This window comes from Fragaria vesca, linkage group LG1, assembly GCF_000184155.1.
Source record: "Fragaria vesca subsp. vesca linkage group LG1, FraVesHawaii_1.0, whole genome shotgun sequence".
Taxonomy (NCBI): Eukaryota; Viridiplantae; Streptophyta; class Magnoliopsida; order Rosales; family Rosaceae; genus Fragaria; species Fragaria vesca.
In genome coordinates, this window is record NC_020491.1 from 6,656,282 (window position 1) to 6,673,627 (window position 17,346).

Below are 17,346 nucleotides of genomic sequence, written 5' to 3' on the forward strand. Positions count from 1 at the left end.
ATATCTTTTTCTTCAGATTTATATGATGATGCGTGGGTAATCCGACCTAATAATAAGAGGTCTCAGGTTCTAACCTTAGCTTGTAAAAAATATCTCTTGAGGAAGAACCGTAAATAAATTACTCTCAACCCTAAAATGATAGCCGACTCTTCCATCATTTTGTGTACCAATAAATATATAGAATTTGTCTGCTTTTTTTTAAAATTGAAATCTATATAGGTTTTTATCTTAATTTTTTTTTTTTTTGGATGATTGATAGAATATGTGTGGCATGATGAAGGTGACAAAATTGTCTCCTTGCTACTCATGGTGCTAGGGGAGGACCACAAAGCACTTTCACTAGTAGATAATATCCAAGTAACCAAGTAGATAGACTACCAACATGACAACATCATTGTTATGGCAGTAGGACACTGTTGGGGCATAGTGATGTTCATTTTGTTTATATCTTTTTGGCTTGGGAATTATTACCTATTTTTAGCATTTGGATATATTATAACTTTTTAAGGAATTGCACCTAACAAAATCATAGCATGCACACAAAGAAAGAGAACCCAAGAAGTAAACAATTGATAAGGTAGGAAATGATGGTTTTACTAGATAAAAAATGAGACGCATGATGCAATCATAATTGTTAACGGTAACGAAGTGATGTGAAGTTAAAAATGTGTTGAATAAAAGGACAGAAATTGAAGACTATCTTCTTTTTCATTTTCTTTCCTTTTCATAAGTCAGTGCTAATTAAGGTTAGGTTGGACCAGTCCTTGATCTCATATTAATTAATGATTTTATTAAATGGAGGAGAGCAGCATCCATTGCCATGTGGAACAGATTAATGTTTCTTCCATCTTAAAGTTTTTTTTTTTTTTTTTTTTTTAAACAAGGGATGAAAAATAATATTATATTTGAATAAACTTCATTTTCTTGAGTTACAAGGAGAATAGGTTTCTCATCGGAAAAAAGGAAAATAGGTTGATCCATTTTTTGGTGGACCTCTTTGTTGCTAGTCACAATGATAATAGTTCATGAATCACAATTTGTAGTTTTAGTGAACTCTAGATTGTGATTTATTTTGTTTCATCGTGGTGGCGTAAGAACTTGAACTTTGAACAACTACCATTTTGGTTGGTAATCGTGACATGCTTCAGCGGCGGCGGTTCACTTAATGTTGGTCTTCGAAAATGTCAATGTTTTATATATATATATGTTTGCAAATTTGAAAATCAGTGATCAGTGTATTTGTTAGTTAATTGACATTTTATTTTTTTAAAAAGTTGTGTGATATGATGTCGGGTGTACATAAATGTTAGTAGGTGCGCATTTGGATATTTTGTTATTATAAAGAAACATGCAATTATGGATTAAGCAATGTGTAGAATGTAAATCTTCTTAGAGAATAATTTTGTACAATGCATCATTGAGTCTTACCATGATATGTAATTTTGCTGTGCGATAAATGTAGTTAAAGAAAATCACACAGAAAGAATATTCAAACCTAAAACGATAAGTTTAACGGTAGAAATGACAGAGTTAGCTGGCCAAATACGACTTTTCATCCCCCATTTGCATGTGTGGCTGACTTTCACCCAACACAGTCCCTGCAATATTTGCAACTCTTTAGGAGTCTCTAGCGGATCTCTCATCTCATCTTATCTCATGTGATGATGAGTTCATACATGCATTGCATTACGATAATGATAATAACGAAAAAAAGTCATTGCTTCTACGCCTCTCCTCACTTTTTTAAAGATCACGACCGCAAACGGCATGCTTTGATTTTATATATCATTATCTTACCCCCACGCATTAGCCTAACTAGGCCAGTCACGAACCACACATATATATTAAGCAGATATTTGCTTCAATCTTCCCTTTCTCTATTTGTGAAACTGCGGGTTCCCTATGTTATGAGTTTCATCGCAACCCCAACTTCCCTTACTAGTATGTAGTACTAAATCAGCCGCGACCTAATGGTGGGTATGACAATCTAAGAAATGAAAAGTCTTGAGATGATTTATGCTAGGTACCTGACCTTTTTGTTTGAAATTCGGAAAACAGAACACTGTAGTTTGGTTTTTTATGATCGACTTCCTATGCCGTCGTTGAAAGAAACCAAATCTTGTAATGCGGTGTGCTCTCGCGACGTCGTCGTCGACCGGGCTAGAAGAGACGTAGTGTCCAAAGTACGTAGATGGTCCAAACGAGGTCGGCGCTGCGAGAATGCGGGTTGTCGTCTAGGGTGCTGGGAGGTTTTGAAGACGGGCAGCGACGGTCAAACGGTGGGCATGTAGTGCTGGGGACGGGCAACGACGGTCAAATGGCGGACAACAGTGTTGGGGACGGGTAACGGCGATCTGGTGAGTGGTTTCGAATGGTGTTGTTGCATTGGATGACAATGTGTTGTATGTGAATTCTATGGGATGACATCAAATGCTTAGAACGTCGATATGACAATACGTAGTTAAATTGGATTGGACGGTTTCTATCCGGTTTCGATGGGTTGGATCTGATCTAGGTAAGGGAGGCTCAATCAGCTACCGGAAGGTGAGAGGCGGTGGCGGGACGACACAAGCGCAACCAAGATGGTGGTGTTATGGGTATGCAGTAGTCCACCTCGACTTGGGTTGGATGATATTTAGGCCCTAGGCCAATGTTATTTTTGGTGTTTTAGTTTATCATTATTTTTAAATAGATGTGGCATTATGTCATAAATAAGTCTCTACCATGTTTTGGTAAAGCGATGTAGGAGTATTTGACCTACCGAGGCGGCAAACTGTTTACTACTAATGACATGATGAAATGGAATGTAACTGGATTCATTTTCATGCGACAATATAATGGAAAAGCTGTGTAACCTATAATGAATTAATGATACTTCCTCGTTATAGAATTATCTTGTCATTATACTGTTTCATTGATGAATGCCTTTAAGGTAACACTAGCTTATTTGAAAAAAAATTAAAATGAAAAAAAACAAGAACTTCAGGAGGACCAAACCTCACGCCCGCTTAGGTCCACGACAAACTTTGTTTCATCAAACATTCAAACCCCAACTAAAACACTGTCGTGTTACTCGTGTAAGATGATGTGCCTGAATAAATACAAGGGTACAATTGATGTTCACTTATTGTCCGTGGCTTTTTTCATCTGAGATTGCAGCAAACAGCAAACAGCAAAAGCAAAGATTAAGAAATGGGGGATTCTGCATCAGAAGGACTCACTCTGTTCTCTCCTTACAAAATGGGCAGCTTCAATCTCTCGCACAGGTCAGTCTCAACTCGCAGTTGATTCATTTTCTTTTCCCTGCAGTCTTTGAATGTTTGGATCGATGGATTAATTGATTCTTGCGTTTATAGGGTGGTGCTTGCGCCAATGGCAAGGTGTCGAGCACCGAACGAAATTCCGCAGCCAGCTATGGTCGAGTATTATTCTCAGAGGTCAACCCCCGGCGGCCTTCTTATCGCCGAAGCCACTACGCTCTCCAACACGAGTGCTGGGTACGTAAGTTATCATAATTGTTCAGTTTTTCTCATTGATAATTATCTCCAATTCATTGTGGAAGAACCTCGAACTTTAGTTTTTTTTTTTTTTTTGCCATTTCAAATGTGTCGGTGCTGGAAGAAGTAGCTAGCTAGTTTCTTAGTTTGTTATATACGGTGGATTGGTGGAAGCAGGTGTCCACGTGTTCCAGGGATTTACAAAGATGAACAGGTTAAGGCATGGAAGAAGGTGGTCGACGCCGTTCATGCCAAAGGTGCCATTATTTTCTGTCAACTGTGGCATGCAGGTCGTGCTTCTCATCAAGGTAATTTGTAAGTTGTAACATACCTAGATGTATAAATGTGATAGCTTCATTTCGCATTCTTCAGCAGTAACATGATCATTTTGTTACTTGTTGTTTCGATCGATCAATGTTCAAGTTTACCAACCTGGTGGGGGTTCGCCGATTTCTTCAACCAACAATCCCATATCAAATAGATGGAAAATTCCATTGCCTGATGGGTCTCAAGACAGTACTCACCCTCAGCCTCGCGCCTTGAAACCCAAGAAATACCTCACATTGTTGAGCAGCATCGTGGCGCTGCCATAAGTGCAATTCAAGCAGGTCAGTTTTGTATTCGTCGGATAATTGGTTCATTTCCATAATGTCTGTCACTCCTAGCTAGCTAATTCGCATAAGAAGCCTTGAAGACAATGTTACGCACGTACGTACTCTTCATTTAGGTTTTGATGGAATTGAGATCCACGGGGGACACGGTTACCTAATTGATCAGTTCCTGAAAGATGGAATCAACGATCGAACTGATGAGTACGGAGGGTCACTTGCAAACCGTTGCAAATTCTTGATTCAGATTGTTCAAGCTGTAGTTGAAGCCATTGGTGCTGATAAAGTTGCCGTCAGAATCTCACCAGCTCTTGATTTCTATGATGCTACTGACTCCGACCCGATTGGCCTTGGCCTTGCAGTTATTGACAGACTCAATACGCTTCAACACAAGGAAGGCTCAAAGCTTGCTTATCTCCATGTGACTCGGCCTCGTTTCACCACTTATGGATTGGTGCCGACCGAGTTTGATGAGGAAAGAGAAGCTCAATTTATGAGGACTTTGCGAGAAGCTTATGAAGGAACATTCATGGCTAGTGGAGGGTTTACAAGAGAGCTAGGAATGGAAGCCGTGGCGTCTGGTGATGCCGATTTAGTTTCGTATGGCCGGGATTTTATCTCAAACCCTGACTTGGTGTTAAGGTTTAAGCTGAATGCTCCCTTGAACAAGTATATTCAAGAGACTTTCTACACTGATGACCCTGTAGTTGGGTACACACACTACCATTTTCTGAACAAAGAAAGTGTTTGATTTTGATGCCGCTAAATTGTTCTTATTAGTTAAAACCTTCTCATATAGAGAAATTGTGATTTGAATTTGATGGAATAGTGTGTACAAAAAATGGATCGAATTTAAGAAAGCAATTCCTTCAATTTCCAATTAAAATGATAAAATACCCCATTGAAAGCTTTTGGAAGAAGATATAGCTAGCTAGAAAAAAAAAGTCGGGAATTTGCTCCGGTTTCGTCAGAGCTGAGAAGACCAAACCTAGGGTTTGGAAGCAAATCGGCGACACACTCCGTGCGGCGCAGTGGACCAGATCGTCAGGCGATACTAGCGGCAACGTGGAGGCAACTTGGGGTTGCACTTCTGTGGAGGATATTGGAACTTGTGTGGTATTTATCCCACATTGAAGAAGAATTAAATGTGTGAGTCTTTATAAGGAAACACCCATGTGATTCATTAAATGGATGATAGACCTAATATGGGCTTGGTGAGCTTTCTATTGGGTTTTTCAATAGAAATAAATATATATATATATATATATATTTAATAAAAGTCAAAGATTGGGCCTTGAGCATAACTGTTCAAACAGTTACAACTGTCCAAGCAGTTGTGTTTGTCAAAACTATTTCTTCTGAAACATAAAGTAAATTCGCCAGGGTCAAGTTCTTGTGCAAGAACTTGAACCAGATAGTTGTATCCTCTTGATAGACGTCCGAAACTGCAGCACAAGCGGGAACGAATTTCTGTCTTAGGTCACTGCAAGGCAGGCCTCTATCTGATCAATCAAGTTAGTGTTGTTCGTTTAATTTCATTGTTATTTTCAATTTTATTTTAATTTCGTTGTTATATATATTGTTGTTAACGGATATTGGATTGGTTCTAATAGAGGAGACGACGAGTTGGCCCTTGTGGTATCCCCTCCGGTGAGACAACGGCTGTAGTTTTTGGGTTTAGATCGGGTTCCCTCATCTATTAAGATATGGTCTTGTGGCTCAGAGGTGTTGAGTTGAAAGAGAGGAGGAAGCTTTCCAACTCTCCTATCGACGGCGACGCTTCAATCTTGAGGATGAGGCGGCGATTAAGTCTGCTTGATCGGAGGTTAGCACCTGTTGTTAGCGGAGGTTGTCGGTTTTAGGTGAATGACATCAGTGGTTTTGAAGCTTCCGCGTCTTTGTTGCAGCGGCGGCCGATAGCTGTCATCATGGGTTTCAAGGCGGCAAAACCACCAGACTGAACCAGCGGCAGGAGTCTCCTCCGGCGAGCTTCGGCGCCGGTCTGTATCTGAACAAGAGTGAGGAGGAGTGAGGTGGATCTGGGCTTTAGTTTGCTGGGCTGCAACTTGCACCCTAGTGGGCTGAGCCTTTGGGCCTCTACCTTTTCTTTTCCTCCTTTCAATTATGGTTTGGACTTGGGCCGAGTTCTAGGGATGGAGCGAAAGATCCCTACATAACCTATTGAGGAGTCTACCCCCTTTTTGATGGAAAGGTACACCAGAAGGGTTTTAGGTTTTGATTCATTAAGTTGGGGTACTTTGGTTAGTTATATAGGTTATTGCTTTCTAGACCAAAATAAAGCCTTTTTGTGGACATTAGTTTTTGAGTAAGTTTTTATTTGTAGCTTTTGTAGGCTATTTTGAGTTGTATCGGAGCTATGCTCCCGGTTGGATTTGTATTAAAGTTTGACTCCCGCTTGTCCCATTGGTGGTTTTAATATATGAGTTTTATGCCTCCTGGAGTAACATTCATTTCCATCCAAAAAAAAAAACTGGTTATATAGGTTATTGTTTTCTAAGCCAAAATAAAGTCTTCTTGTGGACATTAGTTTTTGAGTTAGTTTTTCTTTGTAGCTTTTGTAGGCTATTTCGAGTTGTATCGGAGCTATGCTCCCGGTTGGACTAGTCCTGTTGTGGACATTAGGTTTTTGAGTTAGTTTTTCTTTGTAATTTTTGTAGGCTATTTCGAGTTATATCGGAGCTATGCTCCCGGTTGGACTTGTATTGAAGTTTAACTCCCGCTTGTCTCATTGGTAGTTTTAATATATAGGTTTTACGTCTCCTGGAGTAACATCCATTTCCGTCAAAAAAAAAAAAAGGATCGAATTTAGAATTCAAGTTAGACTTATCAAATCCAAACCCCCTTTTATATATATATATTTTTTTATTGGAAATATCCATGTAAGTCCACACTTTATGTTTCCTATTCTTCTGGGTAGCTAGATTACAATTTAACGAACCTAAATTTAACTTCCCTTAACAACGGTCAAAGACGTCGTAGAATTACGTTACAAATCCCTCGTGTGACCAAAATTCTCCAAGAAACTCGCTCTATTTTATTACGAGCACCAACACACAAGGCCTTCAGAAGTCAGTAACAATTCTACCAACCAAGAGTCATCAGTGACGTTTTAGGGCGCCACTGTTTTTCTATATAAAGCTCCCTCAGTAACTCTGTCTGCAACTTGAACACATACATTGCCCTGTTCAGCTTTAACTTTGATTGGAGATCGATTTCTATACGTTAGAAAAAAACGAAAATGGCAGATTCTTCATCCACGGGTGGACTCACTCTGTTCTCTCCTTACAAGATGGGCAAGTTCAACCTGTCTCATAGGTCAGTCACCCTTTTGCTGCTTTCCCCTTTCGTTAGAGACTCTTTGAGAAATTATACTAAATGTACCATTTTGAAGATTTAAGGAATGGTTTTTAGATTAATATTTGCATAAATTTGTTCTTTGTTTTACAGAGTGGTGCTTGCGCCATTGACGAGGTGTCGAGCGTTGAACCAACTTCCGAACTCGGCGCTGGTCGAGTACTATTCTCAGAGGTCAACCCCCGGTGGCCTTCTAATCACTGAAGGCACTTGGCCGTCCGACCAAAGCGCCGGGTAATTTCGTAATTCTCTGGGTGTTACCCTAATATGATAAATTACAAGACTTTATTATTGCCTTTACGTACCCTTTGGCAGTGGCGTAGCCAGAAATTATATGAAGATGGGTCAAACTTTGGACGAGCTTACGGAAGAAGAAATTTTTTGTTATCTCTAGAGTTCATTGAATAATAAACAAGTCGAGCCGAGTAGACACTAGAGATAATATATGTGTATGAGATAAACCATTCAAATTAAGAAAACAAAACAAACAAGAGAAAATAAATAAAACAAAAACAAACAAATAAACACATTGTTTTGCTTTTTTTTCTTTTTTTTGTTGAAAACATCATTTTGCTTTCATCTCATGAAATGGTTAAAACTTAAAAGGAAGTATATTTGTTATCACATTTGAAGGGGCAAAATGAGTAAAAGAGTAAATTAAGTAGCTTAATTATATAACTCTTAGATATAAGTAAAAATCTGAAAACAATGGATGTGGAAAGATGTTGAGAAGGGTCAATTGACTTCCCTACTCACCATGTAGCTACGCCACTGCCCTTTGGACCTCCAAATCTAAGTTCCCTGCTTTAAAAGGAGTTGGATTTTCTTAGTGAGTTTATTGTATATGGTGGAAGCAGGTTTCCACATGTTCCTGGGATTTACACCGATGAACAAGTTGAGGCATGGAAGAATGTGGTCGATGCTGTTCATGCCAAAGGTGCCATCATTTTCTGTCAACTTTGGCATGTAGGTCGTGCTTCTCATCAAGGTAATTCTGTCACATACATATATGGCACTATCACAGAGCTCTATTTTGCAAACAAATCCTCAGCAGTGAACTGATCATTTTTCTACTTGTTATATGTCAAATGTTATAGTTTTTCAACCAGGTGGGGGGTCGCCAATTTCTTCAACCAGCAATCCCATCTCAAAGAAGTGGAAAGTTGCGTTGCCTGATGGGTCTCTTGACGTTCACTCTGAACCTCGACGCCTCGAGACCCAAGAAATACCCCAGATTGTTGAGCAGTACCGTCAGGCTGCCTTGAATGCCATTCGAGCAGGTCAGTCTCATTTCATCACGTACTGGTTTGTTTTCATAACGTGTACGCATCACATGCTCTGAAACACAATGGTCCATTCTTCGATCATCGCGCATACTTGAAGCTTTGATCTTACGATGTATCTTTGATAATGGACAGGTTTTGATGGAGTTGAGATCCATTCGGCACATGGCTACCTCATCGATCAATTCTTGAAAGATGGGGTCAATGATCGAACTGACGAGTACGGTGGCTCGCTTGCAAACCGCTGCAAGTTCTTGATCCAAACTGTTGAAGCAGTAGTTGAATCCCTTGGTGCTGATAGAGTTGCCGTCAGAATCTCACCAGCTATTGATTTCTATGATGCTACAGACGCCGACCCGATTGGCCTAGGCTTGGCAGTGATTGAAAGACTCAACAAGCTTCAACATAACATAGGCTCAAAGCTCGCTTATCTTCATGTGACTCGGCCTCGTTTGACTTTGACCGCCATTATGACGTCGGTGCCGGCAGAGGTTGATGAAGACAGAGAAGCTCAATTTATGAGGACTTTGCGGGAAGCTTATGAAGGGGCGTTCATGGCTAGTGGAGGGTTTACTAGGGAGCTAGGAATGAAAACTGTGTCTTCTGGTGATGCCGATTTAGTGTCATATGGCCGGGATTTTATCTCAAACCCTGACTTGGTGTTGAGGTTTAGGCTGAATGCTCCCTTGAACAAGTATAATAGGGAGACTTTCTACACCCATGACCCTGTAGTTGGGTACACAGACTACCCTTTTCTGAACATAGAAAGTTGATAGAGGATGACCACTACCCTGTTTGATTTTGATGCTGCTGAAATTGTTATTGTTCAATAAAACCTTCTCATATAGAGAAAGTAAAAATCAAATAAAGATCCAAGTAAATATTTGTACCTATGCAAATAAGTTCTTTGCAGCTCCAGATTCCCTACAAATTAGTACCTACAAATTAGTACCAATGAAGCCCAATCAATATTTGAATTATCAATTAACCACATTATCAAATACATAATGGTTGATTTAACAATTACTCTGTTGAAATGTTTTTAGTTGTTGAAGGAAAAGTCATAAGATGGTATCTGCATGTCAAGTTTATATACTTGGATATGACAGAATCCAAGTAGACAAATGTTTTAGTATGGCCGGGATTTTGTCTCAAACCCTGACTTGGTGTTAAGGTTTAAGCTGAATGCTCCCTTGAACAAGTATATTCAAGAGACTTTCTACACTGATGATGACCCTGTAGTTGGGTACACAAACTACCTTTTTCTGAACAAAGAAAGTGTTTGATTTTGATGCTGCTCAATTGTTCTTGTTAGTTCAACTTAAACCCTTCTCATATAGAGAAATTGTGATTTGAATTTGATGAAATAGTGTGTACAAAAAAAGGATCGAATTTAGGCTTCAATTCCTTCAAAGCCTAGTTAGACTTATCAAATCCAAACCTTTTTTTTTGGAAATATCCATGTAAGTTCACACTTTATATTTCCTATTCTGGGAATATTGACTAAAGCTAGATTACAATTAAGGAACCTGAATTTGATTTCCCTTAACAACGGTCAAACACGACACTCGCCCTACACAGCAGCCGTTCCCTTCTACCAACCAAGAGTCATCACTGACGTTTTTTAATTACGGCGCCACTGTTTTTCTATATAAAACTCCCTCATTAACGTACTCTTTCTGCAACTTGAACACATACATTGCCCAGTTCAGATTTAACTTTGATTGGAGTTCGATTTCTATACCTTGGATAAGAAAACGAAAATGGCAGATCCTTCATCCACGGGTGGACTCACTCTGTTCTCTCCTTACAAGATGGGCAAGTTCAACCTCTCTCATAGGTCAGATACTCTTTGATCAATTATACTAACTGTACAATTTTGAAGATTTAAGGCATGATTTTTAGGTTAATATTTGGATGATTTTGTTCTTTCTTTTACGTACAGAGTGGTGCTTGCGCCAATGACGAGGAATCGAGCGTTGAACGAACTTCCGCAGCCGGCGATGGTCGAGTACTATTCTCAGAGGTCAACCCCCGGTGGCTTTCTAATCTCTGAAGGCACTTCGCCATCAGACCAAAGCTTCGGGTAATTTCGTAATTCTCAATGCTACACAAATATGATAATTTACAAAGCTTCATTACCTTTCGACCAAAAACTGTATATTCGACTAAAAATAAATTAAATATACAATATAAGAAATATATAAAAATTAATATATGTACTTGTAAAAAAACAGAAATTTCAAGGAAATATCGAGCCTAGTTTAGTCCTGGACCTCAAACTATAAATTGAGTTCCCTGCTTTAAAATCTGTTGGATTTTGTTAGTGAGTTTGTTGTATATGGTGGGAGCAGGTTTCCACATGTTCCTGGGATTTACACCGATGAACAAGTTGAGGCATGGAAGAAGGTGGCTGATGCTGTTCATGCCAAAGGTGCCATCATTTTCTGTCAACTTTGGCATGTAGGTCGTGCTTCTCATCAAGGTAATTAATTCTGTCAGATACATATATGGCACTATCAGTCTATCACAGAGCTCTATTTTGCAAAGAAATCCTCAGCAGTGAACTGATCATTTTTCTACTTGTTATTGTCAAATGTTATAGTTTTTCAACCAGGTGGGAGGTCGCCAATTTCTTCAACCAGCAATCCCATCTCAAAGAAGTGGAAAGTTGCGTTGCCTGATGGGTCTCATGACGTTCACTCTGAACCTCGACGCCTCGAGACCCAAGAAATACCCCAGATTGTTGAGCAGTACCGTCAGGCTGCCTTGAATGCCATTCGAGCAGGTCAGTCTCATTTCATCACGTACTGGTTTATTTTCATAACGTGTACGCATCACATGCTCCGAAACACAATGGCACATTCTTTGATCATCGCGCATACTAGAAGCTTTGATCTTATGATGTATCTTTGATAATGGACAGGTTTTGATGGAGTTGAGATCCATTCGGCACATGGCTACCTCATCGATCAATTCTTGAAAGATGGGGTCAATGATCGAACTGACGAGTACGGTGGCTCGCTTGCAAACCGCTGCAAGTTCTTGATACAAACTGTTGAAGCAGTAGTTGAATCCCTTGGTGCTGATAGAGTTGCCGTCAGAATCTCACCAGCTATTGATTTCTATGATGCTACAGACTCCGACCCGATTGGCCTAGGCTTGGCAGTGATTGAAAGACTCAACAAGCTTCAACATAACATAGGCTCAAAGCTCGCTTATCTTCATGTGACTCAGCCTCGATTGACCACCATTATGACGCTGGCGCCGGCAGAGCTTGATGAAGACAGAGAAGCTCAATTTATGAGGACTTTGCGGGAAGCTTATGAAGGGGCGTTCATGGCTAGTGGAGGGTTTACTAGGGAGCTAGGAATGGAAACTGTGTCTTCTGGTGATGCCGATTTAGTGTCATATGGCCGGGATTTTATCTCAAACCCTGACTTGGTGTTGAGGTTTAGGCTGAATGCTCCCTTGAACAAGTATAATAGGGAGACTTTCTACACCCATGACCCTGTAGTTGGGTACACAGACTACCCTTTTCTAAACATAGAAAGTTGATAGAGGATGACCACTACCCCGTTTGATTTTGATGCCGCTGAAATTGTTATTGTTCAATAAAACCTTTTCATATAGAGAAAGTAAAAATCAAATAAAGATCCAAGTAAACATTTGTACCTATGCAAATAAGTTCTTTGCAGCTCCAGATTCCCTACAAATTAGTACTAATGAAGCCCAATCAATATTTGAATTATCAATTAACTACATTATCAAATACATAATGGTTGATTTAATAATTACTCTGTTGAAATGTTTTTAGTTGTTGAAGGAAAAGTCATAAGATGGTATCTGCATGTCAAGCTTATACACTTGGATATGACAGAATCCAAGTAGACAAATGTTTTAGTATGGCCGGGATTTTATCTCAAACCCTGACTTGGTGTTAAGGTTAAAGCTGAATGCTCCCTTGAACAAGTATATTCAAGAGACTTTCTACACTGATGACCCTGTAGTTGGGTACACAGACTACCTTTTTCTGAACATAGAAAATGTTTGATTTTGATGCTGCTAAATTGTTCTTGTTAGTTAAACTTAAACCCTTCTCATATAGAGAAATTGTGATTTGAATTTGATGGAATAGTGTGTACAAAAAAAGGATCGCATTTAGGCTTCAATTCCTTCAAAGCCTAGTTAGACTTGTCAAATCCAAATATTATTATTATTATTTTTTGGAAATATCCATGTAAGTTCACACTTTATATTTCCTATTCTGGGATTATTGACTAAGCTAGATTACAATTAAGGAACCTGAATTTAACACGTCGTGGAGACACGCCCTATTTGATTACGAGCCCCCTCTATATATTAGGCCCAGTTTGGGAACGATTTTAAAACTGCTTTTGGGGTCAAAAGTGATTCTGGGGCTAACCTGAGGTGTTTGGTAACCACCCGTAGAACTGATTTTAGAGGAATCGATTATCCTAAAAGCGGGTTTTAGAGAAGCAGGGCAAGAGGTGCTTTTGCGGGAATCAATTTCAGAAACACAGAAGGGTTAAATGAATCTTTCATAAATCCTATTTTGCCCTTATTCCTTTTTTAAGTCATTGGTTAAGTCATGTTTTAGTTCTCACAGCACTTTTAAAAACAGTTTACCAAACATCTCAGCTAATTCCTCTCACAGCAATTCTAGAAGCAATTCTTCTTACAGCAGTTCCAGAAGCAATTCTTCTCACAGCACAGCTGTCCTAAACTGGGTCTTAGTCACCGACCACCACAGACCACACAACGCCTTCAGAAGTCAGAACAATTCTACCAACCAAGAGTCATCACTGATGTCTTTTAATTAGGGCGCCACTGTTTTTCTATATAAAACTCCCTCATTAACCTTGGATGAGAAAACGAAAATGGCAGATTCTTCATCCACGGGTGGACTCACTCTGTTCTCTCCTTACAAGATGGGAAAGTTCAACTTCTCTCATAGGATCAGGATCCTCGCCTCGGCTAATTTCAGCCTTGGTTATCCTTGCCTTTTATTCTTGTCCGTCCGACTGAAATCTAACGCTTATTAATCATCCACCTCAGCAATTAACTATTAAATACCCTAAAATTAGAAGTTCGAGGCTGACGACCGTCGTTAACTTTTTCTCTCCCGTTATCTCCTCAATTCCTCTTCGTCTTCTCCTATTCTTTCTTTATGCTGGAGTCCTCAACCTATTCAATCTTCCTGGTTAGAAGAAGGATATTCTACGGATTATCAGCATCCCTAATCTCTTGTGGTTTCAAATTTCTAACCAACTATGTTTCAACCCTTATCAATATTCCAGATTTTCTAGCACTTCTGGTTTCTTATGGTTGAGGTTCAAATGAGACTCAACAACCCCTGAGAGCAACTCCATCAGTGGAGCTAAAAACAAAGACCACCCCTTGGAAAGAGAAAACCCATCTCCAACGGACAAAAAGACAAGGAGCTGGAGTTGGAATTTTAACACCCAGTGCCATTTGAAGTCTTATATTCTGTGATTTTCCAAGACCAGCCCCTATGGGGCCCATATACAGCAGATATATATTTATTGGAGACAGACTGACGTGCCCTGGAGGAGTTGTGACACAGACGCATTAATTCTTTCGTTGGGTGTGGAAGAATGCGCCATTGTTGGGCGTTGAAATGGAAAAGCCTGATGGAAGTGGCCTCACGTGACGCAATTGGCCATATGACGCAGTCAAAGGTCTCCAATGGCTATGAAATAAACGGATGTGATTAATTATCCATTTAAATTCAACAGCTGAGATGATTCAAACATTTATATTTTTTTTTGACTCCAACGGATATATACATGATCCAAAGGCTATGAATTTATCAACAAAAAAAAAAGATGGACGGTTGTGGAATAAAACTTGCAATTTAAAATTCGTATTTTTATACAAAAAATTACCAGAAAATATGTAAAAAAATATACCCGTTGGAACAGTGTTTTGGAGAAAACTCTATAAATACCAACCCATTCTTTCATAATTCTTCACACCAAACATCATATTTCCTTCTAAATATTTCATTCCTTCACTCTTTTTGTTGTTCAAAGGTTTCAAGAGAAAAAAATGGGTAAGAGGGGAGATTCATGGAGGCATAATGAAGAAGCTATTCTTTGTGAAGTTTGGATCACCGTCGGTGGTGATGGTGCTACCGGAATAAATCAAAGTGCGGACACATTGTGGGAGCGTGTTGCGGTGGAGTACAATAAGAACAAACCGGCAAGTTGTATGGAAAGAACATCTTCTAGTGTTAACTCTCGTTGGAAGGTGATAAATCAAGCTTGTGGGACAATTTGTGAAGTATTGTGTCTGTGGCGACCTCGGATTTCGAATTGCTTGCACAAATGAACCCCATTTGGGGTATATGCCATCAACTAGGTAATAACATTTGTTGTAATGTCTATTACCCACCTGGTAAAGAACTTCAGGGGTTTCACCAAGACACACATCATTGAACAAAAGAGAATGTCCAAGTACGTTAATATCATTTAGAGAACCTGGAAGTCCGAAAAAGGCATGCCAAATCCAAGTATCGTATGATGCCACCGCCTCCAAGATGATAGTTGGTTTCCCCTTGTGGCCAGTATATTGCCCTGCCCAACCAGTGGGACAATTTTTCCACCTCCAGTGCATACAATCAAGGCTCCCAATCATCCTTGGAAATCCTCTATCTGCAGCCTTGTCGAGCAGGCATCGCAAATCTACCGGTGTTGGTCGGCGGAGGTATTACTCGTGGTACACATTCCATATTGCTCTGGTGAAGTGCTCCAAGATCTCGATGGCAGTGGATTTTGCAATATCCATATAATCATCAAAGAAGTCAGCTGTGATCCCATATGCGAGTTGTCTCATGGCGCATGTCAGCTTTTGTTCAGTTGATAGGCCGACTCTCCCGGTCGCATCTCTTTTTTGAACAAAATATGAATCGTAGTTGGCCACGTCGTGCATCATCCTGTCAAAGACCCAAGGTTGCATTCGATACCGCCTACGAAATATATTTGGCTCATACCTGCATGAATCTGTGAAGTATTGAGCTTTAAGTCATTGATCCATGAGCTCTCGATCTCTAGCATTATAAGTACGACCTTCTGAAGATCCACCCCATTATCTCTCCTCGTCTTCATTGCTTTGAATTTGCAAAGCAGCGGCGGCCATCATATTGGATCTTCGACGGTTTCTATGGACAGCCTCTTCTTAATCTTTTAATAAAAATTTTGTCAAACGATTCATTGCAGAAGAAGTTTGACAAAATAGATAGGAAAACAATATGGGGGGTTTGTAGGATTTGGATATGAGAAGTGTTTGTGAATTTGTGAGAGATGAGGATGACGCTAACCTCATATTTATGGACGATTTGGGATGATATGAATGGATAAGATATGACACATGTCAAACACATACAACCCGGAATCTGGATAGCCCAGTAGAATTTTGAAACGTGGCGACAAAAATCACATTGAAATTGGGTTGTTTGTCGTATATGCCGACATAACACATCAAATATCTACAAAATAGTGGCAATGTTGTCATATATGCCGACAAAACTCCATAAAAGACTTAACATGTATATATAATTTTTTTAAAATATTATATTAAATGATAAGAATAATTCAAAATATTAAGAAAAAAACAAAAAATTATTTTTACTATTTTTAATTAAATTAACATATTATTTAATATAATATTTATTAACATTATACTCAAATTATATTTTAATCAAAAATATTGAGAATAACACCTCCATATAGCACCTTATTGTTGAAGAAGGAAAATGAGTGAAATATGAATAGTGCTACAAGGAGGTGCTAAAACGAGAATAGCACCTCCAAATAGCACTTGTTGTTGGAGTTGCTCTGAGAGATCTCGATCTCTTTCTTCGGACCCAACCGGAATTCAACTGTTCGTCCTGGCTACTCATTCTCCCTTTTTCCTTCTCCTTTCTCCCTTGCAAATACCATGCAGCGCTGCACAATAGACATACACATCAATTTGTCCGAATTGGTTCTGTGTTTGGGTCGAACCCAGAACAAAACCAGAAAATAAATCAACTTTCCAATTCACAATGTATCAAACGGACCCAATACAAATTCCGGGTAAAAATAACAACCGGACTCCGGCAAAAGCCAATACAATCATAAGTATGGAGACAAATCAAACCAATGATTCATTTCTTCTTCTTTTTTGTGACAGGAAGAACAAATTATTTGTAAAAGAACTAAGAAAGAAAAACTTACATAATAATAAACCCAGGAAAAAAAAATAGATCTGAACAATAAAATTGAACCTTGAGTTTCTTTGATCTTTGTTATTTTTTTGTGTGCTTTTTCGCTCGAGCAATTCATGAAGGTGGAGAAATTAGGAAGAGATAACTATGATTATCAACTTAATCATGGATTCTTTTGGCCGAATAATGAATGAAAAAGAATAGTTATTCATAGATCGTTGTAACAGAAAAGAACAGAAAGACAAAAATAAGAGAAGAAAGAGATGGACGATGAGAAGCAGAGCCGGCCCTGGGGCGGTCAAGGCAGCGCCGCCGCACAGGGCCCCCGGCCG

The 17,346-nt window shown here is 39.3% G+C and overlaps 2 protein-coding genes and 1 pseudogene across 2 annotated transcripts; all 3 read left to right on the forward strand.

Annotated features, from left to right (window-relative positions):
- The first annotated feature begins 3,192 nt into the window (after positions 1–3,192).
- On the forward strand, positions 3,193–4,856 carry LOC101292153 (annotated as a pseudogene).
- Positions 4,857–7,364: 2,508 nt separating this feature from the next.
- On the forward strand, positions 7,365–9,657 carry LOC101293338 (12-oxophytodienoate reductase 3-like). Its single transcript, XM_004287579.1, has 5 exons — positions 7,365–7,441; positions 7,574–7,714; positions 8,338–8,468; positions 8,578–8,760; positions 8,899–9,657. The coding sequence occupies exons 1-5, from the start codon at positions 7,365–7,367 to the stop codon at positions 9,534–9,536; spliced, it is 1,170 nt and encodes a 389-aa protein (XP_004287627.1). The 3' UTR covers positions 9,537–9,657.
- A 789-nt stretch (positions 9,658–10,446) lies between these two features.
- On the forward strand, positions 10,447–12,442 carry LOC101292447 (12-oxophytodienoate reductase 3-like). The gene is made up of 5 exons (XM_004287576.1): positions 10,447–10,603; positions 10,709–10,849; positions 11,118–11,248; positions 11,369–11,551; positions 11,690–12,442. Exons 1-5 carry the CDS (start codon positions 10,527–10,529, stop codon positions 12,319–12,321), a joined length of 1,164 nt encoding a protein of 387 aa, XP_004287624.1. The 5' UTR covers positions 10,447–10,526; the 3' UTR covers positions 12,322–12,442.
- Positions 12,443–17,346: the final 4,904 nt, after the last annotated feature.

Excerpts from the sequence above, each read along its gene's own strand:
- LOC101292447 (XM_004287576.1), top strand. The coding sequence starts at position 10,527 with ATGGCAGATCCTTCATCCACGGGTGGACTCACTCTGTTCTCTCCTTAC. Across the intron at positions 10,604-10,708 it reads AAGTTCAACCTCTCTCATAG|AGTGGTGCTTGCGCCAATGA; the intron begins GTCAGATACTCT and ends TTTTACGTACAG. Across the intron at positions 10,850-11,117 it reads CCATCAGACCAAAGCTTCGG|GTTTCCACATGTTCCTGGGA; the intron begins GTAATTTCGTAA and ends TGGTGGGAGCAG.
- LOC101293338 (XM_004287579.1), top strand. The coding sequence starts at position 7,365 with ATGGCAGATTCTTCATCCACGGGTGGACTCACTCTGTTCTCTCCTTAC. Across the intron at positions 7,715-8,337 it reads CCGTCCGACCAAAGCGCCGG|GTTTCCACATGTTCCTGGGA; the intron begins GTAATTTCGTAA and ends TGGTGGAAGCAG. Across the intron at positions 8,469-8,577 it reads AGGTCGTGCTTCTCATCAAG|TTTTTCAACCAGGTGGGGGG; the intron begins GTAATTCTGTCA and ends CAAATGTTATAG.